The 26,570-nt window shown below is 41.5% G+C and overlaps 2 protein-coding genes across 3 annotated transcripts in view; both read left to right on the forward strand.

Moving 5' to 3' along the window:
• Nucleotides 1-7,694, forward strand: part of spire2 (spire-type actin nucleation factor 2) — a 28,062-nt gene extending 20,368 nt beyond the window's left edge. Inside the window, exons 12-15 of one of the 2 annotated variants that reach the window (XM_038705078.1) lie at nucleotides 66-133; nucleotides 1,323-1,350; nucleotides 2,062-2,159; nucleotides 6,246-7,694. In XM_038705078.1, the coding sequence (XP_038561006.1) occupies nucleotides 66-133; nucleotides 1,323-1,350; nucleotides 2,062-2,159; nucleotides 6,246-6,642 (591 nt within the window). In that variant the 3' untranslated portion in view covers nucleotides 6,643-7,694. Of the gene's footprint in view, nucleotides 1-65; nucleotides 134-1,322; nucleotides 1,351-2,061; nucleotides 2,160-5,333; nucleotides 5,424-6,245 lie in introns of those variants that run through there. The other variant, XM_038705079.1, reaches the window with a different exon arrangement.
• Nucleotides 7,695-10,920: 3,226 nt separating this feature from the next.
• Nucleotides 10,921-26,570, forward strand: part of sntb2 (syntrophin, beta 2) — a 33,544-nt gene continuing 17,894 nt past the window's right edge. The window contains 1 exon segment of the mRNA XM_038705080.1: nucleotides 10,921-11,905. Within this exon segment, the coding sequence (XP_038561008.1) occupies nucleotides 11,182-11,905 (724 nt within the window). The 5' untranslated portion in view covers nucleotides 10,921-11,181.

Consider the following 26,570-nt stretch of genomic DNA (forward strand, 5'->3'; position numbering starts at 1 on the left):
CTGTTTCTCACTGGGCTGTCGAAGTAACTCTGTGTGTGTGTGTGTGTCAATGGGTATTTTCTCAGGTTTGCTGCTGCTGCAAAGTGAAATTCCCTCTCTTCTCATGGCCGTCTACCTGCTTACTGTGTAAAAGGTATCAAAGAAAACTTCAATCTCACATGCCACATTCATCTCTAAATGCTGTTTGATGTGTTTTCTAAATTCAAGATAAAAATACTGTACTGTATGTATTTATGTATGTACTGTATGTGTATGTCCCCAGGTTACTAAAATCCCCAAATCTCCAGAAAAAGTCCACAGCTGCATTTTCTATAAATGCTCTTACATTTCTGCAAGCGATTCTCAAAAGTAGCGCTTCAGAGAGAGTGTATGCACATGTCGATGATGATACACTTTACTGTAACTCTGCATATTGAACTGTCTGTAAACAGTGCTATATGTTACAAATACAGTGTATCACAAAGGACAAGTGTTGTAAATAACACCCACACATTTTTTTATACTTTGACTATAGCTTTCAGCTTGCTGCCTTTCATAATTCATGTTTCTGGGTGGATGTGTAAGAAAGAGAAATGATTGATTTAGCTGCTGCTCGACTCAGACTGCAGTCTTAAGCTCACATTTAACACACATTTACACACGTGCGTAGTTTTATTTTTAATATAATAACTATCTCTCTTTTTACATCAAATATCAATTAACAAAGGTAAGCGTGCATGCTAAAATTATAGTCTTTTAAAAATGAACAAAGCAATAACTTAAACAAAACATGTAGTTCTCTCAATTTTCAGATACTACATTTGTGAGCAAATGCCTCTTAAAAAATCTAATATTTTGAATGAAGTTTTGCCTAATTTTTTTCAAACTCCTTTGAAACGGGTTGTTATAATTCATAGATATCTACTTAAGGGACAGTAAGGTTACTTACAGCTTATTACAACCTGTGTCTTATTTTCATTCTTTTTGTTTTTTTCCATCATTTCTGTCACTTCTGGTAATTCACCAATGTAATTGCTGAAATCTGGAAACACAGCGACTTTGCCACTGCAAACTCCCAGTAGGGCACAAAACACAAGCAACCAGACAGGTTAGCCAGCAATTAAGGCAGATTATCTAAACCACTTTATTTTGAGGTCAGATTGAATTGTTGGGTGTAACAATTTTGATAATGGAGACGGGTACCCATGCTGATTATAGTTGGTGGTGTTGATCAACAGCCCAATTAAACTCCACAGATTTATCATACAAGTGAATAAAAACCTTCTTACCCGTTTGACATTCAGGAATAAAGGGGTATTGATTCATTTGTGTTTCTCTTACAGATCTGTCTGCGGCTCTTGCAGTGCAAAGGTATTTTTAAGAACGATGTGTTAAGTAATGACAATTCATCAAATACTTACTGCTTCATTTTTATCAGTTAAATACCACAGAGTTGAAAAGTGTTTCTGTGCTTACTTAGCTATATATTCCTTTGTAGAGCAATAGAGTTTATTTAATTGGGATATCGAACCACTTGTTAACTTATTATTATTATTATTTCAAGTTTGTACATCGTCTAGTGAAGTGTCTGGTGTTTCTGTTGAACTCAATTCTTCTGTTCTTTTGCTGGTTTGATTTGTTGCCTCAGTCCCGGGCCGTGTTGGATGTGTGGTTCTGTGCTCTGTAGGTTTGAGGTTTAGGCCGGTTGGATTGGTTGTTTTTATTTATTTATTGTGTGTTAGTGTGTAGTGCTGTTGTTTGTTGGGGTGCTGTGACTCATTTGTGTTGTGTAACATTATTGTGGTTTGTCTTTATTGATTCTTGTTTTGGTTACATGTTCATTTGTGACTGTGATTTGTCTGACAGCTAATGATCATGGTTATTTGGTGTGTACGTGGGGAGTCCTTAATGTTTGTGGATTTGAATCTGTTGGTTGTACTTGGAGACTATATAAATACTTTTATGAAAAGTATTTTGCCTTCAAGTCTGCTGTGTCCCTTCACAAGACAGTTCTCTTTCTCTTTTCTTTTCTTGTCTCTGTCTCACTGTTGTCCTCTTGTTATGCCTCTTTCTGTGCTCCAGATGAAGATTCCCTCAAAGAAGATGGCCCATATTCCTGTGTACACCGTAGGCTTCCACAGCACTCCAAAGAGCCATGGACACAAAAGCCAAGTCTATAAGTGAGTGTTTGTCTATAGAACCACCAGAGAGACAGACTGAGCCTGTTTTTGATTCATAATTTAGAACATTTTTAAAGCTGCCTTCAAATGAGACATTTGTATTTAAATACCCCTTTGAGCACCTATGACACTTGATCAGTAAAAAAAATATTTTGCAATAAAGAGTGATAAAGATGTTTGCTTTAAAGATCAGTCCATGCGGTGATTTGTGCGGCCGCTAGTGGTCATGGTTATTTAGTGTGTACGTGTGGAGCCCTTAGAAAAACTGCTTATAGACAGATAAGCGGTGTGAAAATCTTACAGCTGTGTTGTCTTCTGCCGTTGTTGCTGGAGTCTCTGCTGCGTTGGCTGCAGTGGTCTGTGTGACTGGAACCAGAGGGCCCTGCAAGTGGGTGGCCGGCTGGCCGGCCTCTCAAACTCCTCCCCTGGGATGGAGCAAGCTTCCCCCGCCGCCACTTGCAGAGCGCCTCAACTCCGAAAGCTTTCAAGCACAGTTTTGCTCCGCCATCACTTTTCATAAAACTGCCATTATCCGAAATCTACACAGCTGATTTCTCATCTCAAAACTTCTCAGAAGTGGATTTAGTGATGAAACAACATACGACAATTGTAAAGTATAAAACTTTCTGCTGCTGGCCTCTGTCCAGCGCGTGCAATGATGATGCAGTGAATAGTGACGATTCTTTGTGACCAATCAGCAGTCTGCTGTGTTTTCACGACACATTTTAGTATCGCCTCAGCTCAACTCAGGTTGCTTGGAACCTCGATGGAGGTGATATGAAAAAAGTACCAGGAGGCAGGTACAGGTACAGCTTTTCCCTGATGAAAAACTACAAAATGCGAGTGGAGTCGAGGCAAGTTGAGCTGGTACCATTCAGTGGACAACAACAATTGAATTGGCTAACAATTGAAATCATCTGTATGCTGTTATTGTAATAGGGTACGGAGTAATGAGCATTGAGCCTCTAAGGCCACTAGCAGGGCTCTATAGTTGACTATATACTGAGCAGGTGTTTTTTTTTTTTTTTCTTTTACCCATCTGAGGGCAGTACAATTAATTTGCCTCTGTGTGTCATTTCCAAATGACTTTGAAATGAATTTCTGCCTTTTCACTCATGTTAAAGTTAACTTGCTAGCTTGTGACACTGTTTGCTTGTTCAATCCAATGACATTTAACATGTGAAGAACACATGTTAATCTATTTAAGCCTGCCCCTCTCCCTCTAGCCGCTGATTGCTAACTTTTTCCAACCTAAGTCCGTACTTACCTCAACCAATCGGAGATTGCCTACTCAATCTAGTCACCAGCATCTGCCCCCCCTCCCCTCACCCTCTTGTTATATAATCCGTGAAGTGCCCCTATGGCCCCTATGCAGCCATTATATAATAATTACCCAGCTGTGAGAGTAAGAGATGGACAGAAAGACAGACAGAGCGAGAGAGCTAGACAGTGAGTTGTAGAGGGAGAGAGAGAGCATGCAGGCATGGTGTTTTCTGATCTGCTGTCATCACCTGTCATCACTACCTGACTGTGCAGCTAAAGAAAGAAATAGGTTTTATAGCAGCAAATGTTGTGTGTGATTTTAATCAGAAAAGATGACCTTAATCTTTTCGTTAGTGACTGTGATGGTCCCACCCCACTGCAGCATGTCTTTTTACACAATTTATCATGTTGTGTTTATATAAAATAAGCTTTGAAAGGAAAACGAGCTGAATGTTTCCAGATGCTCAACGGATTTTCTGCGAGAAATGTATGTTTATCTTTTGAATATTCAATATTAATCAGTTTGTATTCCATTTTAAAATGCTGAAACAACAAAGATATCATGTTATAAGTTACACAATTAACTCTGTGAACATAAAGTTAATTTAACAGCAGAAGAATAAGACATGAGGAAGAAATGACACCGTGTACAAAAGGTAATAAATTTCATTAAATAAGGGTATAGTCTAAATTTCCCGATCATATTCTGAGAGCCCTTCTCACAGGAAAATTATGATTACTTACACATGACTAAAAGCCATTTTTTTTGTCCCTATATTTTTTGAAAAAGCTTGGATCATGTGGACTCATCCCAGGTGGGTTTACAAGTACAACCTCTTTGTTACACTAAGTTAATAAGATATCAGGTAAGGGTAAATCCTAACCTTCAAAAAAGGCAGTACTTGGGTAACATAATCGCTAAGTAGGTGTACTGTAGTGGAAATTTGGTCAATTTGGGCTGATCTTTAGAGTCGTAATATTGTTACTGTAATAGGGATCTTTTCATAGGATTCTTGATTTGTGATGTGGAATGGGGTTTTCATAAAATGTGTATGGAGGATTCGATGGCTATGAGAATATGTTGATTGCAAATGACTACTGATCATTTATGCTTTGAGAAAATACTTTTTTCTTTTAAGTTTTATTTTCTTTCAATACTACTACACCAATATAATATTTATAATATAAGCAGAACACTTAACTGTACAGTGGTATTTATTTAAACTAAGTGATTGCAATTTTAAACACAGATGAGGGAGGCAGACAGGGGAATAAATAAATCCAGAAAACAGGTTCAGACAGGATCCAAGGTGCTGAGAAATCCAAAAGTAAATCCAAAACACAACAGAAATATCCGGTAACAGGCAGAGACACCTGACAACATAAGACGAAACTGACAAAGACCAGGGAGGAAACACACACACACACACCTCCACCCACACACACCAGGGAGGGTGATAACACAGGTGAGAAACATTAGGCAATCAGAACAGACAGCAAGCAAAGCTAGACAAGGACATCAGAGGCAGACAACTTCAAAACAAAACAGGAAATACAAAAACTGAAAGCCCAAATCCGTGACATTGATAGTCTCTATTCATTTAGGCCCAGTCACAACAGAATGTGACACAGCGAAGTCCCTCCATGCGTCTTCGCAAAAATATGTGGTTGTAGGAGCTTGGTGAAATAGTGAGCACTACTTACTCAACCAACTACAGTGGCTGGTGAGCTAAGCGCTAACAAGCCAAGGAACATGTGAACCACAGACCATTAAAAATCTTTATATAGAATCTGTGGTCACAACATCTCTTAAAGCTAGCCTTCTTGATGACTGTCACTTAGCTAGCTCGGTCATTAACAGACAGTAAGTTAACACAATTTATTGTCTTTTGTCTCATTAATGTATGTAAGTCATGCGTCTTTCATGGAACAGTTCAAACTGGAGCGTTAAATGAAAGTGGATGGTGTGTTACAGCTGATATGATGGTGTCCTCTGTTTTGGACTCTGGTTTTCCATTCCCTTAAAGGTCAGCAGATGATTTGCTTTTGGTCACTAGCACAACTTCACACGTTAAATGTCACCAAAGTTAACCTCGAAAGGAAGTGAGATTTCTGCTGTGAATTGGTTCTAGGGCTGGGCGATATGGACTAAAAACTCATATTCCGGTACTGTTAGGCAGAGTTCCAGTATAAAATATATACTGGTATTTTCTTCAGTTTCTTATTTCACCGTTTTAATTATACTTCATTCTCCACCTTATTTAAGTGTCACTCACTTATGGAATCTGCCTTCTGACTGGTGTGTTCACTGCCGCTTTACCTTGTCTGCTCTTGTAAAATATCCACCGTGTCGCACGTAATCACTCTGTGTTTCTTTGATAAATGCTACAATGCCTGGCCTAACCTGTGCGGAGCGCCGTTGCAGTGTGGGGAAACACTGACTGAACTTTTTTTCTTTTTACAAGCCAGGTCTTCAGCGTCGACCAGCCCTGTGTCTCCTTCCATGTTGTTACAGAGTTTGTGAGTAGACGGCTGCGTGCAGACGCAGAGGGAGGGGTGGGGCGGGGCTGCGCGGTGAGGGAGAGGGAGGAGCAAACGCTGGCAGGACTTTACGGAAACATGTTAAATAACTCGGCATCAAACTACATTGGTATAAACGGTATTGTCTAATCCCTTTTGAAATTATATCTGTACACCAATATACCGCCCAGCCCTAATTGGTTCCATACACTGATGTCAGTCAGAAGTAACGGTAAACTCTATAGCATCAACTGGTAGGTTTTCTCTGCGCTACTGTATTCAATCCTGCCTGTCCCTCTGCAGGTCCCTGCGCAGCTTATCCCGCCGCTCAGTAGAGGAGGAGTTCCCCCACCTGTATGCTCACGGCTGCACGCTGCGGGACGTCTGCGCTGAATGCACCAAATTTGTTGCTGATGTCATTTCCTCCAGTCGCCGGAGCCTGGACATCCTCAACAACACTCCCAAGAGGGAGGCCAAAGCCGCTGCTGCTCAGAGACCACAGCTGAAACGCCAATCCCACCTTGAGACTTGTCCTCAACCACACCTTCCCCAAGTGTGTCCCCCTCCACCTTACCCACAGTCACAGTGTCACCCCCAGCTCCTTCCGCAGTCTCATCATCAACAGCAGCAGCTTCATGCGTCATTATCGTCTCCTTCGCCGCAGCTCCACGCCAAGACCATCAACAATGTGAATGAGTAGACTGACACTTTATCCCTTTCTGCTCACACACACGCTCCTTAATGAGCTGTGGTGCTGCACTACACTGTGCACACACACACACGCGCACATGCACAGAAAAGTAGGGTTCTTAAAGGGTTGTAGGGGCTACATGCATCATCAGTAATGACTCAAAGAGCCATCAGACTGCTTCACATAAAAATAAATGAGTTAGAATACATAAATCAGTGAGGGTCCTTCTTTAAATATTGCTGGTTTGGAGAATGAAATGCATTATTTCACCGTTATGCTATGATATACAAAGCCTAAACTTTTCTGGAGCTGTTTAGAACCATTTTTAGTAAAAATCAAATCTAAACAATCACCACCACACCCATCATCCAGTTCCCAACTACATGATCTCCCATATATCACCATCTCACTCAGCAGATGTGCTCACACAGCCCCCCTCATCACTCTAAGGTTTGAGTAAGAGCAGTTCTGCCTTATCTACGGCACTATGACTCCACTCCCTGATGCTCACAGCTGCTGGAAGGCAAGCATATGGGAGGAGAAGGCAGATAATGAACTGCTGGTTGGGGGAGTATACACTGTGAGAGTTGGGTGTTAGTAGTTTGAGGAGGATTAACAGTGTGCAGCACAGAGTCAACATGTAACCCTAGCATTTTAGCTGTCTGTGGTTGCCTTGTTTTTGTCATGAATGTAACTTAGAGACACAGAAACAGAATTGTAAAATGATAAGCTTGTATCCAGCATAATAACATTTATTTTTAATCATCCAAAAAAAGGCATTTGTAATGAGTGGCTGCTGCATAATGAGGCCTCTTTTGCATTTTAGGCGTGCTTATAAAGTCCCAGGTACAGCTGGATGAGGTGTGATGGTGGCGACACTGTGAATGTAATGGGGTGAAGCTGCAAACTGCACCTTTAACTGATGCAGCATAATGATGCTGATGTGAAGAGAGCAGATGAAACTCCCGCCTCTCTCACTCCCCATGGACGCTTGCAATCTGCTCTGGTTTTGTAAACACTAAGTAGACCTCAACTGCAATAAAATCTAATGACAAACACGACCAGTGCTGCCTCTGTGAGGTTTACTGTTCACTTCTGCATGCTGTGTTCAGCTGTTCTGAATTACTTCAGTGGTCACAACGCTGCACCTCATAAATTAATGGCAACATAATGTTCTAGTTTTTCTTCTTTCTTGGAAGAAAACTCCCATTGGTAAATATTAAATATACAAAAGTAATAGCAAATTAACCTACTCTTGAAGGATGATTAAATGAAAAGCACTTTGTTGGTTCATATAAAACCCTTTTTTAATCACAGCCCTGTACAAATAAATTTAATTACCCAAAAATCTGCAATGGACCGAGGAACTAAGCAGGTAAGTTGTCTTAATTACAAACTAGTATATAATAGCTGGCTACTTTGGCAGGATGATATTGGTATATAAAAAATATATAGTTACTTAATGTGAAGCGGTATGGATGCAGGTCTTTTACCAGATAAGTACAAGGAAACATGCTCACCACTTGCTCTGTCTCTTTTGTGGTGCAGGGCATCAAGTCCCCCAAAGATCTAATTCCAGGGTTAGCCAATTCCTGCACACACTTTATCACCTTTGCACTGAATTATTTAAAAAATGTTGACGTTTTGGTCACAAGGACCTTCCTCAGGACATATCAATCAGAGAGTGACCCAGAGCTTAAATTATGCTTACACTATGTGATCAAAACGTCGACCCTTTAAAATTAAATCAGTGTAGAGATGTGCGGGAGTTGACTTTTTCATAGGGATGCAGATTATTTACATCCATCTGTTTTCATCTGTTTTTCAGTGGAGAACCTGGAAATTAATGTCAAAAATTTTACCAATCGGTAGCGAGTTACGCATCCACCCTTCCAGCATCATGTTTGACACAGAGGTTGTGGCTACCAAGGTATGAAGGAAGATCATGTCCTCATTCTTAACCTCACCTACAAAGCTCTGATTGGTCAACTGTTTTTCCAGCGGGGAAATAGCCGTCAATGAGTGCAGCGCTAGCCCTATTTGAATCACTGAATCACCAGATGTGGTCTGCAATTCGGAGGTCTGTAACCTGGCTAATGGGATGCAGGACTCACATCTGGGCTCATTAAGCTATTCAGTAAACGAACAACTTAGGTTTGCCGTTAATAAAATCATCAAGTTTGTTTACACAAGATAGGGTTGTCTTTTTATTTTTGTACTATAACAAGGAAACGAGTAATGTTCTGCTAAATGCACTCAGTTGTCACGTTACTAGGTCCACCCAGCTAAAATGAACTCACTGTAATATAACAGTAAGTCCTGCCTGTGTTCAGTGTGTTTTAGTGTGATGTTGATTCAACTGTGTGGTCATTTTGGAGGCTGTAGTTTGTGGTGATGTTGAACTGTATAGATTACTGTTTCAAATATTTTGTCTGCCCACAATGACTGGAAATGTCTGCCGCTCTCGTGCAGCACTTCAGGCCTTTAAATGTATTACACATGCGGGTTGCAGCAGCCGAGCTATTGTCTTAGAAAATTAATGGAGGTGAATTGACCGCTTGGTAAAATGCTCACAGATGTGACTGCCGCAGTTCTGCTGGTGGTGAAGAACATGAAGCCAGAGCCCATGTTGTGGCTCCACTGGAGGGCAGAACTTTGAATGTACAAGAGTGTGTATCTCTGCATTGCAACTTGGTGCTACTGTTAAAAACTACTCACTAATTATTGTATTTTTGTGATCATCTACATTAGGTGGCAGGAAGAAAATCCAGGTAGAGTCACTGTATAATGCAAAAACTTTCCTAATGTATAAGCATTCAGAGCCATGTTGTACTGTCTGGCCAACTGTAATTTCAATAAATCACTTTTTGGCATATTTGTTTTATTGTGATCACGTGCAAATTATTTTATGAGCTTAACAGAACAATCTTGAGATCACATCATTAATATTTTGTGAACTCAGCAAAAGACTTTTTTCCTGCTCACATATTATTTTGTGATCCCAGGAAAACAAAACATTGTGATAAGACTAGTCGCCTGAGGGATTTCTTGCTTCCAGTCTGATATTAAAAGGCCACAGATGACTTGTCATTAGCTCTAAAGTTTTCTTGTGGAAATGTTTTATCATCTTAACGTCACAGCCTTGATGTTCCTGTGATCATTAAATCCTTGTTCTGTGACACACACAATAAGTTGGTTTTGACAGTTTAGGGATGGAAACTGTTCCTAAATTTGGACACTGACTTGGTTCAGATTACAGGTGTCACACCAGATACTAAATGCTAATACAGAATAGACTTGGAGTAGCTCTATAATAATAGTGCAGTCATCACGATCTTATACATAGAGCTATTATTGGCCTCAAGGACAATGAACATAGTCAAGTACCAACAGTTCATCTTGACACTTTGTCTCCACGAGAGTTAAACTCACCAACAGAGCAGTTTTATTGACTTTCTACTGATGGGACTGGTTAGAAGGCAGAAGTATCCGTTAATAGAGCCGACACAGCGAGTGAACTTAAGAAGGCTTTGTCCCCAGTTAGGGGATCTATAATGCGTCTCTGGACGCCCCGCCTCTACCATCATGAATTAATAATCTACAGGTCTGCATGTCTATTGGCTGCCTCTGTCTGTCATCCGGCTCTCAGTTCACTCTTGAGACTGACAAGCTGCGTGAAGTTGGAAATAATTAGAAAACGACTTAGGAAGTTAGGGGTTCATACCTTCAAAATAAAAGCATTATATAATAAATTATTCATGAAGCTTTTAATGAGCTTGATGTACTCACTGGTCCACTTTTGATGAATGTCAGTATATGTCAATTTCTTTATCGTTCCGGGTTCCAGCATACCCTTATCTCACCGTTACCTAAAATTCAGAGGATTCACACATTTCACACAGTTATTTGTACTTGTGTTATGTTGTAATATAGAATTTATATAGCTTTTGAATAAAGTTTCTTTAATCTTTTGTTTTATTTTGTTTGCGTAATTATTTTAATCCGTGTCATTATGATTTTAGTCCGTGTTGGTTTTGTGCTGCTGTATGGCATAGATTATTTTGTTTTGGAGCCAATTTAGATCATATAAGTGAAGCAAAAATGCATTTTCATAGGTCTAATAGCGTCTGCGTCATTTCTGGGTGAACAACGTTTGCAGTTTAGTTCATTTTGGTCATTTTTATCCTCCAAAATCTGGCCCAAAACAGATTCCGTGGGCTTTTATGTTGAAAGATTAGAACGGATACTCTCTTGTTTTGTTCTTGTTAACTTTCCAGTGGAAGTGGGGCAGCTTTAGAGGCTGAACTCGACAACAAGCCCTCTCCGGCTGGCCCATCACAGCCAGTTGTTCTTTTCTTTTCCCTCTCCCTCTTTTTTCCCCCCTTCTGTTTTTTCTCGCCCTCTGGCTCAGTCACAGTGGGAGTGGGTGTGTCGATGCGGGCCAGTGTAGCCTAGTCGCTGCTTGTGCGCACTCTGAAAAAGAGGAAAAAGTTGATGATGAGTTTAGTGTGAAAGGGGCCCGCCTCGGAGCAGGCTAACCGTCCGGGAATGGCAGTTTGGACCAGAGCGGACAAAAACGGTCAACTGGACCTTCTTCTCCGCGACCGCTGGATCCGAGTGGCCGCCGAACTGTCCCGAGAAACTCTGACTTTAACGGCCGAAGCGGAGGGAACAGGGCAGGGGGGCAGCAACTGGGACTACAACAACTCTCCGGCAGGCCTGCGAAATGGCATGTCGAACGGAAACGAACCGGGAACGAGTCCGGGGAACCCCAGCCGCGGACTTTCCTCGGGTCAAGACCAACTCCAGAACCACGGGTGTCGGGGGCGCAGCGGCAGCCCGGGGCGCGGGGGTGCCAGTCGGGGTCAATACGACGGCAACTATGGTCTAAATAGCTCCGGGAAGTACCCAAATAACGGCACAAACTCTGACTTTGGAAGCCCCGGCTCCAGCTACGGAAGTCCCGGGTCCAGCTTCGGGTCGAGACAAGGCGACGTTCCCGTCAGTCTGGACGGCTCCTCGGAAGCTGTGCGCAAAGTCCGAGTTGTCAAACAGGAGTCTGGCGGGCTGGGGATCAGTATCAAAGGGGGGCGCGAGAACCGGATGCCCATCCTCATCTCCAAGATCTTCCCGGGGCTCGCTGCCGACCAGAGCCGGGCTCTCCGGGTGGGTGACGCGATCCTGTCGGTGAACGGGAACGACCTCCGGGAGGCAACACACGACCTGGCGGTCCAGGCGCTTAAGAAGGCAGGAAAAGAAGTCACGCTGGAGGGTAAGTTGGGCCACGCGAGAGCGGGGACTTGCAAAGGCCGAGATTAGACTCCTGTGGTGCAGCCACACACACCTCCGTGCACTGCTCCTCTTTCATACATCCAGTCAGTTGGGTTTTGTTCAGTTTGTCCACATGTTAACACATATCCTTGTGAGTCTGAACTGAACTTGCAGTGTAATGTCAAATAGAAACTAAAACAAAAAAATGCTTTAAAGTAATCTGAAAAAGTGGAGCAAGTCAACACCCCACCCACACACACATGCACACACATGCACACACAACAGTAACCAGTTTTTGTGTCCCCAGAAGTGAGTGGAAAGTATTCTAAAAGTAATGTAAGTGAATTTATGCTCCTGTTATACTAACAAGATAATTCATTCATCAGCACAACACCATTTTAAATAAGAGCAGTAGGATGCACATGGCCATCAATAAAGGTCAGTGAACTTTCTAGATACTCCACATATGTTTGGCGGGTTTTAATTTTCACCACACAAATAATCATTTCTGTGAGACGCTACTATGCAGAACACAAACAGGCTCCCAGTCACAGTTGATCTATGACCAGGATGAGGAGGAGCGGGGCCTAAATAAAAACAACAAATCCTTTGATTTGTGTAAACAGGAAAGTAACCACAGTTGTGGTCACAGTCAGAGTTAGAGACATTGTACTCTGTGTATTTGAATGTCTGTGGGTTGCTAAAGATAAGAGGTCACTGTAAACATAAGCAGATGAGATTTGTCTCTGTGTGACACTGATACCGTCAGGGGGAGAGACGTATAGTTGATCTGCGAGGAAATCAATGTTGCACCTACACAAATTAGAATATAAGCAATTGTAGCTCCTGAAAAAGTAAAAAGCAGTTATTTTATTTTGACCAGGCTTGGATTTAAATAACATTGAATGGAATGATTGTGTTTTTTTAAGTAAACCATTCAATAACCTGATATTGATCATGTTTCTGCATTGATCAATAATGAATGCATTTACTGTAGGGTTCAGCGTCTCATCAGCCCCTGTAGGCAGCTGTTCCTAGCAAAAGATATCTCACTAAGTAGTAGTAGGGCTGGACGATAAGGCCAAAAATGCTATAACATTATAAGCTGATAAAGGGAAGGTGGCTGTGTGTCTGGTAGCTAGTGCTGATGTTTCATACATTTACATTTGAAATGGGAGGTACATAAAGGCGCTTATCAATGCATCACGCGTGCATATTATTCACATCAGCAGCTCCACAGAAGGTCTGCTGAAGGTTAAAAACTGTGCAGACGTGAATATCACAAAACTATCCCAGCCTACTAAGCTTCAGATGGAAGGAGCATAATCCAAACTGTACATGGTAGGAAGCAGATGGAGGCTGTAGTAGTGAAATGTGTCAGTTAGCAGATACGTACTGGCTCATTATGGGACAGAGCAGGGCTCCGTGGAGATGAGTTGAGCACCTAAACTGTGCTAATGTAGAACTGTTTAATCTTTAGAAAAGTGGAAAACAAACAGAAAATTCAAGGGAGGTCACAGAGCCCCTGGGGTTCGGAAACTTCAGGCCAGGAACCGTTAAATGCAGTGCTTAATGGTTTGGAATGAACGGCGGGTGAATACTGACGAGCGTTAATTGTAGGAACTAATCAATGTGTGACACATTTGCACTCAAGTCAAAATGAGGTCTGTTTGGTGCCTCCCAAAATAAACCAAGGTAAAATGTCCTAGACTCCTTAAGCTATCCACTGTGCTGATTAAATTAAAACCCGAGAATCTGTATGAAACCGTTGTAAGTTTTTCCCTAATCAGAAGAGATATCTGGATAGGCAAATGACACATGCAAATGTAACACAGTAGAGGTACTTTCATTAAACAGGGAAATAAGAATCATTTCAAAACAGCTGGTGGAATGTGGCCTATTGCAACTCACATCAGTATAAGAAACATTTCCAGCAGCCCTTGGGCATAGACAGGAGGATGTGCTGCCTCCTGCCACAGCCTCAGTCCAGACATGGGCCTCTGTTTGGAAGAATGTGTCAGCTGTCTGTCACTGTTTGTCAGTTTGGCAGGCAGCGAGCTGTGTTTGTGGACCGGCTCCTCCTCTCAGTACCCCCCTTTCTCCACTTGGGTCCCACCGCGCTGAGAAAGAAGCGGCAGTCAGACAGAACGAGGCTTCAGTTTCCAGACCGCTGTGCCGTGTAAACAATACATAAACCCCCAGATATTCTCACAGTTAGCTTTGGTGTCCCACATTCCTGACCTCCGCTTGCATGTGCGTATTTAGGGCAAAGGTCAACACCGGCGGCTCCGGCTTGGAGGATTCATGCTGCTCCACAATTGCAACACACTTTGGCAGATTTTTATTTGCTGGTGCTGCATGTCTCAATAGGCTATCTAATTTTGGCCGAAATATTCTATATACGTGGCTAGAAATATCCAGCATAACCTGAGATCAGTGTCTTTCACAATGCAAATCAACTTACTGGTCTCAATCGTGTCTTGTTTTCTCAATTACTGTTAAAGCTACAGGGCACGAAGGTCAGTTCTAGAAAGGCATTATCTTATTTAGGATGATTCAATCGTATTTGTTTTCATCCAAGGTACTGTAGATAATCTCGTCAAACACATTTTGCACCGGATCATTAACCTTGTTTGAAGATATGCAGTCCATACTATCAAGTTAGAAAAGTGGGTTGCATGTAAGGCTGCAGTGATCGATTATTTTATTCTACAGATTATTACTTTCATTCATCGAGTAATCGCATAAAAAATGTTTTTGCTCAGCGCTCCCTCTACCGGGACCAGCTGTGTAACTCATATCACTCCAACTGTACAACCCAAACTCACAGCCTAACCAGACGGCGAACAATAACATTAAATGCACATTTATACATTCAACAGTCATGATTTATGTTATATGCTAACGTTAACGTGCGCAGACTGGATGCTTTCTGCTCAGATGCTGAAGCCGTCGTGCTGTTGTGGTAGGCTAGTTCTGTTTTACTGCAGACACGCTGTACAGAGTTGTTGCTTTTTTTCAGCTTGAAATGATCCCGTACTTTGGACACTTTCTGTCTTGTTCGCTGACCTCTCTCTTCTCTTCGCCCATCACTACTTTCTTTCTCCATTTTGCAATTCGCGCCATCTAATCACGTTGTCTAAACTTGTCCACAGCGCGTTGTGCAACAGTAATAATTGTCCGTGTGAAACAGTGGGCTGTATATAGTTATATGGATTCAACAAAGCATTGATTCAGATTCTTTGCATCGATGCTTTTTAGTAATCTGGTTAGTAGCCTGGTTACATGGTTGTAACATCCGAAACATCTGAAAGGGGGAAAAAAAACTGAATGTCTTTGCTTATTTCAAGAATCAGAACAATTTAAAGCTGCATTATCAATATTTTTAGTCAAGTATTTTTGTTACCTCTAATTTCTTAAGCCCACACACTGTTTTTTTTTTGTTTACAGTGTATGTGCATTTTTTTATTTTTTATTTTATTTTTTCCAACCTTGCAAACGGGTAAACCTGCAGATGGAACAAGTGGGATCTTCTCTCCCTGTGTTGCTTTAGTCTGCAGAAATCTCAGTATTATCCGGTCCATTCCAGAGACAAAGTTCAAGGCTTGTTTCCTCAAACCTAAAATCTGCGACTGAGTTGTGATAACATCACCTGTCTTCAATATGAACTCATTTTAAAGGTTTTCAAGCATGTGAAGAATGAAGTGCAGTGATCTTTCTCATTCTATTTTGATTTTAGGAGACTGACACTGATAGTGGGAGCAAATGAAATGGTCTCACTTTACTTATTCCTGATCAATAAAAATAACTTGTTATGACAATTGGATGTTTTTTTTGTTGAGGGTGGTTTCACTCTCCAAAGCAATAGGAATGAATGAATAACTTCTTAAAGTGTTTTTGCACCATTTACACATGACGTACATATTCCAGACATGATGAAAGGCCCTGTTAATCCCCCTCCCCTCATCAGCTGACTGATATGTCATAATATCCCATATGACCAAATGATTAGTTGAAGCTTGCTGCAGCAGCCCCTTGTGTCGTATTGGGTTAGCCTGCTGATCGGTGAAAGGAGACGCAGGGTGAGCCTTTTGTGCGAGTAATTGGAGGGATAAAAACGGCACATACCAGACACAGAGGCTATTGATGAAACGGGGACAGCCCTGACAAGGAACAGTTCTTTTCTTTTGTTCGGAGGCCAAAACTAGCCAACCGTCAGTTCACTGTGCCGTTCGCTGCCCTCATGGGGCAAGATCTGCCACGGAGCATGAGTCTGCACAGCCTGAAATAGGCCACGTCAGTTTGTCAGCACTGTCTCAGTATGAACTCCACTGCCTTTGATATCCATCTGTAGATATGTCTCTGGGATCAGCTAGTGTTAGCCATTTTAATGCCATGACATTTTTTTTGTCACTTTAAGGAAATGTCATTGAAATCTGCAAGATTTAAATGATTTCAAGCAACTCTTTAAATACATATCTTACTTAAAGACTTTCACCCAATTTACACAAAGACAAGACATATAATATTTTTCTACCAAGCCCCAGTGATGCATAGCCCTGTAGCCAGTTTTTATTTTGCGTCCTGAGTTTTTCAGATATCTGTATTTAATTGGTGCTCAAACCATAGAAAAATTTATCAGAAAAAAGTAGTTTTAGGGCAAACAATCATTGTTTCTGTAAAGAAAAGATTCTGCTGACTTTAGATGCCATTTCCATTGCTTTAAGAAACACAAATTAAATTCCTTTAAACTCAGTTGTATTGGGGTTGTTTCGGAAAAATCTAAACATGAAACTGAAAAAATATCTGTATGGCTGGATAACACTGGATAATATATTCATTTGTAATTTGGATTAACTGAAACTTCAGAGCTGCACTAATCATATTTTTTATATAAATATTGTCTCAAGTGACTATGTGTAATTTGAAAAAAAAGACAAACCCACTACAATTCCCCTCGTCTTTATGTAGCGTCTTTCAGCTCATTAATATGGCTCTATGGCCCGCTCCGTTACTGTTTTGGTTCACTCACATGAACCGTTCCAGAAGCACCAGGAAGCTGTTTTAGTGACAAATCTCAGAGAAAGTTTTTTACCTGCACCACAGAGTTGACAGACAGAGGTAGCGACTGACAGCTAGCAGCTGAAATGAAAGCTGCGGTCAGACTGCATGGCAAAGTGAGCCACATCATAACTGACTCAGATCAGATTTTTTAAGTAACAGTGTGAGCACCCCAAGTCACACTGAGTCTGATCTTTTCCGGTTAGGATTTGGGCCACTTTCAAATGTGTTCCAAATCAGATAAAGGTTGGATTTTTTAAAATGGGACTGGAATTCATGCGACTCTGACGTGACTTGGTGGTGAACGCAGAACACATCCCAAAACACATCCCAACCCTCCCAATTTTACCGGAGCCTCCCTTTTTCATTGCCCTCTCCAGGTTTTCTCATATTAGTCCTGATTTATGACAAATGTTCACTACTTTGTGCATTTTTCATTGCCTTCCTTACTGTTTCTGGCACTGCACAGCCCATATAAGTTCCACAAGTCTCTCTCTCTCTGCTGTTTCCACCGAGACAACTAGCATGTATCTTGTGCAGAAACCTGCCAGAAACACCAAATGAATACTAATGATGCTTTGTGCTTTATGTGTGTTGTTTTCTAACACATTTGCGATAACTTTAATGGGTGATAATTTGCCAAACAAGTGTAATTGCCAGCTTATTCTGGAAATATACTCCCAAGTAGACAAACAAATCAGTTAATTTTGCTTAAAGCTAATTAGAAAATAGTTTAGTGGTTATTCGTCACGCTCTGTGAGCTGCTTTTACCCGCTGTCCTGTCATGAGTCATTGTAATGGTTGAATCCAGGGATATAAGTGACAACACCCTCCTCTGTAATATATGATTTAACTATATTTTTAGAATAATAATATTATAAATGTATTTGCGTAAGTGATTAGATAACATTTTCATTGATTCCATAGACGAAACAATTAATCAATAGAAAACCCAACAGATCAGTCATTAATCGAAATAACTGTTAATTGCAGGCAGCCCTAATTAACGCCACAGCAGAAAGCAGCCAGCGTTTCTTCCCTGCCAGGACCTGCTGTGGATAAACCAGCATCAATCTGTGCCCTCGCCGCCAACACGATGGGTAGACATTTGTAATCTTTAACAGTCACTACTGAATTATGAATGTGATCATTTTAGTCCATAATCTGTTTTATCCTTTTGTAGTAAGTTGGCACACACATTCAAATACACTCTCAGGCTGAATACACTGACCTTTTAGAAAACTCACTTATGTATTTTCATAAACGTTAGAGTGTGGTGTTGTAGATAAATACACTCAACTGCATGATTTCCCAAAGGTTTTTTTCTCTGATCCAGGTTAGAGGACAACAAAGAGGAGGGAGCAGGTGTGACTCTGTGTTTGAGGGGTCATGGGAATACATTTTCTTGTTATGATCTTTGAGAGTCTACTTTGTATGAAGGCATTTACATTTGTACAGGGTCACGAGTGACTAATATGAGGGATCCAGATCAAGGCTGTTTTCCTGATTCTTATCTGAATCAGTTGATATTGATGATTTTGCAATACAGAATCACAAGTTGAAGTTCATATTTATTCTTTAGAGCTAAACCTCGACAGGATGTGTTGTGGTATTGCTCAAACCATAGTGTCCTGTAACATTTTGTATGATATACAGTGAGGAAAATAAGTATTTGAACACCCTGCTATTTTGCAAGTTCTCCCACTTAGAAATCATGGAGGGGTCTGAAATTGTCATCGTAGGTGCATGTCCACTGTGAGAGACATAATCTAAAAAAAAAAATCACAATGTATGATTTATTAACTATTTATTTGTATGATACAGCTGCAAATAAGTATTTGAACACCTGTCTATCAGCTAGAATTCTGACTCTCAAAGACCTGTTAGTCTGCCTTCAAAATGTCCACCTCCACTCCATTTATTATCCTAAATTAGATGCACCTGTTTGAGGTCGTTAGCTGCATAAAGACACCTGTCCACCCCATACAATCAGTAAGAATCCAACTACTAACATGGCCAAGACCAAAGAGCTGTCCAAAGACACTAGAGACAAAATTGTACACCTCCACAAGGCTGGAAAGGGCTATGGGGAAATTGCCAAGCAGCTTGGTGAAAAAAGGTCCACTGTTGGAGCAATCATTAGAAAATGGAAGAAGCTAAACATGACTGTCAATCTCCCTCGGACCGGGGCTCCATGCAAGATCTCACCTCGTGGGGTCTCAATGATCCTAAGAAAGGTGAGAAATCAGCCCAGAACTACACGGGAGGAGCCGGTCAATGACCTGAAAAGAGCTGGGACCGCCGTTTCCAAGGTTACTGTTGGTAATACACTAAGACGTCATGGTTTGAAATCACGCATGGCACGGAAGGTTCCCTGCTTAAACCAGCACATGTCAAGGCCCGTCTTCAGTTTGCCAATGACCATTTGGATGATCCAGAGGAGTCATGGGAGAAAGTCATGTGGTCAGATGAGACCAAAATAGAACTTTTTGGTCATAATTCCACTAACCGTGTTTGGAGGAAGAAGAATGATGAGTACCATCCCAAGAACACCATCCCTACTGTGAAGCATGGGGGTGGTAGCATCATGCTTTGGGGGTGTTTTTCTGCACATGGGACAGGGCGACTGCGCTGTATTAAGGAGAGGATGACCGGGGCCATGTACTGTAATGGATTTTGGGGAACAACCTCCTTCCCTCAGTTAGAGCATTGAAGATGGGTCGAGGCCGGGTCTTCCAACATGACAATGACCCGAAGCACACAGCCAGGATAACCAAGGAGTGGCTCTGTAAGAAGCATATCAAGGTTCTGGCGTGGCCTAGCCAGTCTCCAGACCTAAACCCAATAGAGAATCTTTGGAGGGAGCTCAAACTCCGTGTTTCTCAGCGACAGCCCAGAAACCTGACTGATCTAGAGAAGATCTGTGTGGAGGAGTGGGCCAAAATCCCTCCTGCAGTGCAAACCTGGTGAAAAACTACAGGAAACGTTTGACCTCTGTAATTGCAAACAAAGACTACTGTACCAAATATTAACATTGATTTTCTCAGGTGTTCAAATACTTATTTGCAGCTGTATCATACAAATAAATAGTTAAAAAAATCATACATTGTGATTTCTGGATTTTTTTTTTTAGATTATGTCTCTCACAGTGGACATGCACCTACGATGACAATTTCAGACCCCTCCATGATTTCTAAGTGGGAGAACTTGCAAAATAGCAGTTCAAATACTTATTTTCCTCACTGTATGTGTGGAAAGAGACGAGTACGTGTGGTTGTTGTGACCAGGAAAATTTGACACTGTATAACACTACATGTCATTATCATTAGCCCTGATAAAGTTATGTGTAAAGCTCGTTTTTTAATAAAATATGTTAGTTTATTCAGATATAAAAAGAGTAGCTTCCTTTAGGAAAAGTGGTGCGCTGGTGTTGAAGAAACTGAAAAAAAATTGCTTCTACTTGAATCTGTATTTTATTTAGACAGAGTTATTTATTTAACACTGACACATTGAGTAGTTTGGCAAAAGTAGATGAAACAAAAAAAAGGTTTACTATATAGGTTCTCTCTGTCTCCACATGCTTGATAGACATGTACCTTACTCTCCGGATAGCTGAGGTACAGGGAGGGCGTAACAAATGATATGTCGTCATTAGTATATGCCGACTGAGTCAATGACCTCACGTCATGCAGGGCCTTTAAAACATGTTTATATTCCCAAAACTAAGGTAGCAAAAGAGTAGGCTATTGTTTTGGTATCAGCAATATGTCAAATTGGCACCAATATGGGTATTGTTCAAACAATCCCCTGTTCTGGTTTGAATACGGTGCGCTGGGTCGGGGTGCAATAGGTCTGTTTCACTAAAGACATGTCAGTAGGAAAAGCTCTGGTGTAAATAATAAAATCAATGATAGCTGAACTCAGGGCCGTATGCTCGGTCAAATGTAATTTGTAAAAAGTGGCAACACTCAAAGGCAGAGAGAAAAGGTGGCCATCAGAGAAGGTAGAGACATGATATCAGCACCCATTTTCTTATGAATGCGTACATTCTCGGTCGTTCCTGGAAGGCATTGGTAGTGAAGTGTGTGTGAATGTCAGTTTGTCGCTTAGAAAGTTACAGAGAATAAAATGTTAATGTTATTTGTGACACCTGCGCTTTTTCCTACTATGACAATGTCGATTAGTGTTGTCAAAAATATCAATTCTGGTTTTAATACTCTTTTTCCACGATATCGATACTGAAAATTTGCTTCTCTTCTCCACGACAGCTAGTTGACACGCACACCGCCGCAGTGCCCACATAGCCCCGCCTCCTCTAGCTCACAGTGCCGTCTTCTCGTCAATCGTCTCCTTCGCTCTGGTTGATTCATGTTTTTTTTTTTCTGACTTTTCAACATGCTATGTTTTTTCCCTGCCAGAATTTTGACAAGTCCCGCCTTACTGTCCTCTGATTGGCTAGTACTCAAAACTTGCATGCGTCCTTGTAAATGGATGCTAGCTGTGAGTGCGGCAAGTCCTGCCTTGCTGTGCTGTAATTGGCTAATAGCCGTCTCATTGACAGTGCTGATATTACTGCTATATTGCCAAAGGTTTTAGGACACCCCTTTGAATCATTGAATTCAAGTGTTCCGATCTCTTCCATGGCCACAGGTGTATAAAATCAAGCACCTAGGCACGCAGACTGCTTCTACTAACATTTGTGAAAGAATGGGTCGCCCTCAGTAGCTCACAGAATTCGAATGCAGTACCGTGTTAGGTTGCCACCTGTGCAAGTCCATTTGTGAAATTTCCTCACTACTAAATATTCCACGGTGAACTGTCAGTGGTATTACAACAAAATGGAAGCGATTGGGAACAACAGAAACTCAGCCACGAAGTGGTAGGCCACATAAAATCACAGAGTGGAGTCAGCGAGGCACACAGTGCACAGAAGTTGCCAACTTTCTGCAGAGTCAATAGCTACAGACCTCCAAACGTCATGGGGCCTTTGGATTTGCTAAAGAACAGTGCGTCGAGAGCTTCATGGAATGGGTTTCCATGGCCGAGCAGCTGCATCCAAGCCTTACGTCACCAAGTGCAATGCAAAGCGTCGGATGCAGTGGTGTAAAACACGCCGCCACTGGACACTAGAACAGTGGAGACGTGTTCTCTGGAGTGACGAATCACGCTTCCCTGTCTGGCAGTCCGATGGACGAGTCTGAGTTTGGCGCTTCCAGGAGAACGGTTGTGCAAAATGTAAAGTTTGGTGGAGGGGGGATTATGGTGTGGGGTTATTTTTCAGGGGCCGGGCTTGGCCCCTTAGTTCCAGTGAAAGGAACTGTTAATGCTTCAGCATACCAAGACATTTTGGACAATTTCATGCTCCCAACTTTGGGGAAACAGTTTGGGGATGTCCCCTTCCTGTTCCAACATGACTGCGCACCAGTGCACAAAGGAAGGTCCATAAAGACATGGATGAGCGAGTTTGGTGTGGAGGACTTGACTGCAACCCGATAGAACGCCTTTGGTATGAATTAGAGCAGAGACTGCGAACCAGGCCTTCTCATCCAACATCTGTGCCTGACCTCACAAATGGGCTTCTAGAAGAATTGTCAAAAATTCCCATGAACACACTCCTAAACCTTGTGGACAGCCTTCCAGGAAGAGTCGAAGCTGTAATAGCTGCAAAGTTGGGCCAACTCCATATTAAACCCTACGGATTAAGAATGGGGTGTCATTAACCTTCATGTGCATGTAAAGGCAGGTGACCCAAACAGAGATATTCAGTTTACTATCAAGCCTTGAGTTTGGCATTTTGGCTGTCGCCGTCTTGATTTTTGGAACCAGAAGTGAGCATATTTGGTTAACTGTGATATTCATTGGGATACTAATTTTGGCTAGCAAAAAACAGGCTTAAAACTAAATGTACTTAACAACAAAACAAAACAAAACATTTTGAGGTGACCGCAATGTTACAGTTAACTTTCTGAACTGAAAACACAGTGTGAGCTTCAAAGTTCTTAGACTAAAACACCGACAGCACCCAAAAACAAGTTCACGGCTGGTTAAATTTAACCGAGACCATAAACTCATTAGGAAAATGTTTACAAGTAATTTTGTCATTCACTCCAGTGCAATCAGACCTCTCTTTGCAATCAGTGGAGTCGCTCGCTGCTGGCAGTTAGAAAGAAAGCAGGCTAAAGGCACTTTAACCAGGAGGTTCCCGCTTGCCTGCCATGCTACTGGGGGCACATACACACACTCTCTCTCTCTCTCTCTCTCTCTCTCTCTCTCTCTCTCTCTCTCTCTCTCTCTCTCTCTCTCTCTCTCTCTCTCTCTCTCTCTCTCTCTCTCCCTACTACCTACCTACCTACCTACCTACCTACCTACCTACCTACCTACCTACCTACCTACTGGTGCTGCATTCTAACACATTGTTCTCATTAGATTTCTGGCAATTAGAGAGAGACTGTGGGGGGACAGACAAGATCAAGGAAAGGGGAGAGGTAGGACTTTCTCAGAGTGCGGGAGCAGAGGAAAGAGACCGATGAAGAAGAGGAGGGAGCTTGGATCAGCAAGAGATAAAAAAGAAGAGAGAGGAGAGTAAGAGAGAAATGAAAGAGAAGTGAGTGTGGAGAGAATAGCGGGCCAAACCACAGGGGAATTTCTGGGCAGTTTTGGGGGAAAATACAGAGGCTGGGGTCTGACTGCCTGACGGGCTGCTCTGTAAGCTATTATTTTGTTATTTCGGCCATACCATAAGACGATTACTTTTGTGTGTGTGTGTGTGGTGAGAAAGAAGAGAAGAAGGCGGTTTGAAGGCGGGTAGTTTTACGGGTAGCTTTGCGCCACAACTAATGCCACAATCAAATATGTGTCGAGTCAGACTCTTCTTCTACATGTTTTTCTTCTGTCCATCCTCTTCCCTGTATTTCTGTTTCCCTCTGTTGTTGCAGGCAGTGAAGTATGAAGGGAGGCAGATGAGCTGGCCTCATGGGATGTTGGTTGGCATCTCTTGGGAATCTCCCTTACACACGTTAATGTAGATGCATACACAGAGGCAAAATGTGTGAGCACACACACACACGATGAGCTGGTAGTCCTCTGTGTACAGGACTAATTAGAAGCAGAAGTGGAGCTGAGTGACAGGTCTGACAGAAATAATGAGTTCATTTAACTGTGCCAAAGGAGGGATATATAGACAGGGGGGGAAAGCATTTTATCTTAGAAAGACTATGAAGGACATAACCGGGAAAATCTGAAACATGGAAAACAAAGAAAAGTCGTAATGCCACTGTAAACATTCTATGAAGATCTGCTGGTATTTCATATAAGCCCATAGGGCTGGGCGACATGGCCAAAAAATTACATCTCAATCCTAAAATGTTTTATTCAAGCTTGGGGTTGATTCACAATTTTCAGCTTTTTGTCTTTTTTCCTGTACAATTCAGGATTTAAACATAATTTGCATGCAGGAGAAGAGTGGAGCAAGAATAATAAAAGACCCGCACAACCCGCAAGGCTGACATGGTTATGCACAGATTATTCCACACAGCCATTGACTATGGACAGACATCCAGTTTACTGATCAGTTTCAGCACAGACAGAGCAGAAGTCTGCGCACTAATTCATCTGCTCTGTTTGTGTTGATTGAAATAAGCCGGATATCTGCAGAAAGTTGTTTAGCTAGCATTATCTAGCAGGTAGAGACGGACAGAACTAAGTAGAATCAGCGTACTGTTCAGTCGACACTCTTCAATCAAAATACCTCCTGATACTGTTATGTATACAACATACAGTCAGAGCCAGCTAACTATCTGGAGTCCGTGTGTGAACGGTCCCCACACTCAAGACAGCTAATGTGGCTAATCTGACTAAAAGTAACCTTATTGTGAACTAGAAGTTGTATTTTCACAATTTAAACATTTTATACATCCTGCAAAAATAAAACTTGATTTGATCAAATGAATACTGGTCTATCAAACCTCAATACTTTTTTTGCTACTGGCCAAAATGTGTCTGTAGCACTGAGTATCAAAAACTGTTGAAAACCAAAAGCTGAGGTATCTAAGGTAACAATATAGCAGGAAGAAACATCACGAAAGAAAAAGCTGGCCGTTGTGTTTGTAACATCTCTGCTGTAGAAAGAGGCTTCATCCCATGGCGGTGGATTTGATTTCTGTGGCTACATCAAAGATTGCAACTCCTCCCAGCCCCTTTCATTTAGACCTAACAAAGAAAAAGAATAGAAGCAGATGTACAGAGGTCCACACTGCCAACAAGTTGCACAACATCATTCATTAGCTTCACTGCAGCAGAGGTTTTTCACAACCTAGATTCAAGAAATGGTTGTGTCATCTGACAATGAAATCTGAAAGATATGACAAGAACCTAATTATATGAATTAAAAAAATCATAGAACAACAGAAATGGAGAGTATGATTTGTCATAACATGTTTTCAGGTTACTTCTCCTTTGTCATCCATTCTTCTCTGTCTTATCCTAATTTTTTGATATATCAGATATCAGATATACAGAGAATTTACTGTGGAGTTTTGGCCCTTTGGTTATGTCTTACTCACTTACAAATACTAAATATATCAAAAAATGCTAGTTAGATCTCTGTTAACTGTCTCAAGTGTAGTGCTACCAGTATGACGGCATTCTGTCTGTTGTTAAAAAAAAACAAAAAACACTAGCCAACCCTCTATCAGGAAGCAGCCTTCTCTGCTTGTCAAGTGAGCAGCCCAAAAACATTCCCAAACAATCTGACAGTGCAATGACACAATGCTCAATCCTCACTAGAAGTTGAATGCTAGTAGAAAAGGCTTTTGATTTTTACTACACACATTACAAAATAACCCTCAGTTAACATTACCATTGCATAATCACTCCTTTGGACGGGTTTGTAAAAGAATATGATTAGCATGGTGTCACATTGTTACTACCAGCTTTAGTAACTACTGTTGATATTAGCTGGAGGTCATAGGTAGCAGACCAGTATGATCTTCAAATCCAGTGACAAGATTAATATTTAGGATATCTGAAAACTAAAATACTTCAGTCAGTGCTTAAACTTATAATGATAGCAACCTGCTGATAGCTATCATTATAATTATACAGAGAACAACCATAACTGTGAAACCCCCTGCCAGTTTTGGGAAATGAATTATTCTCATATCCTCTTTTCCTGTTCCGCCGATTTAAATGCTTGTTCTGTTAACAATAACGTCCTTTTGTATTTTCAATGTGGCTGAAGATAAAGTAGCATGTGCGTTTTGTCATATCTCAAAATTTCCAGCAGAATGTGAGTGTGTTTGGTGTTAATAAATACCAATATTATGTGGCACTTTCCTCTTGCAATTTTAGGGTAACATGATTAGTTTTTAGCTTTTTTCCACCTCCAGCGGCAGGTGTGACTCAGGTGGAATATGGCTTATTACATAGCCCATGAAAATGAAACATGACATCTGCACTGGTGTGTTCACTGTCGCTTTACTAGATCCCTTATCGTAAAATATCCACCATGTCCGCATCTTGTAACGTAATCTCTCTCTGTGTTTCTCTGCAAAATGCTAAACGGTCCAAATATGTTAATAAGTTAAGTCTATGTGTGGGAGACACTG

The sequence above is a fragment of the Micropterus salmoides genome, unplaced genomic scaffold (genome assembly GCF_014851395.1).
Source record: "Micropterus salmoides isolate LMB-PRFRI ecotype aquatic unplaced genomic scaffold, ASM1485139v1 Ms_hic_scaffold_8, whole genome shotgun sequence".
NCBI lineage: Eukaryota > Metazoa > Chordata > Actinopteri > Centrarchiformes > Centrarchidae > Micropterus > Micropterus salmoides.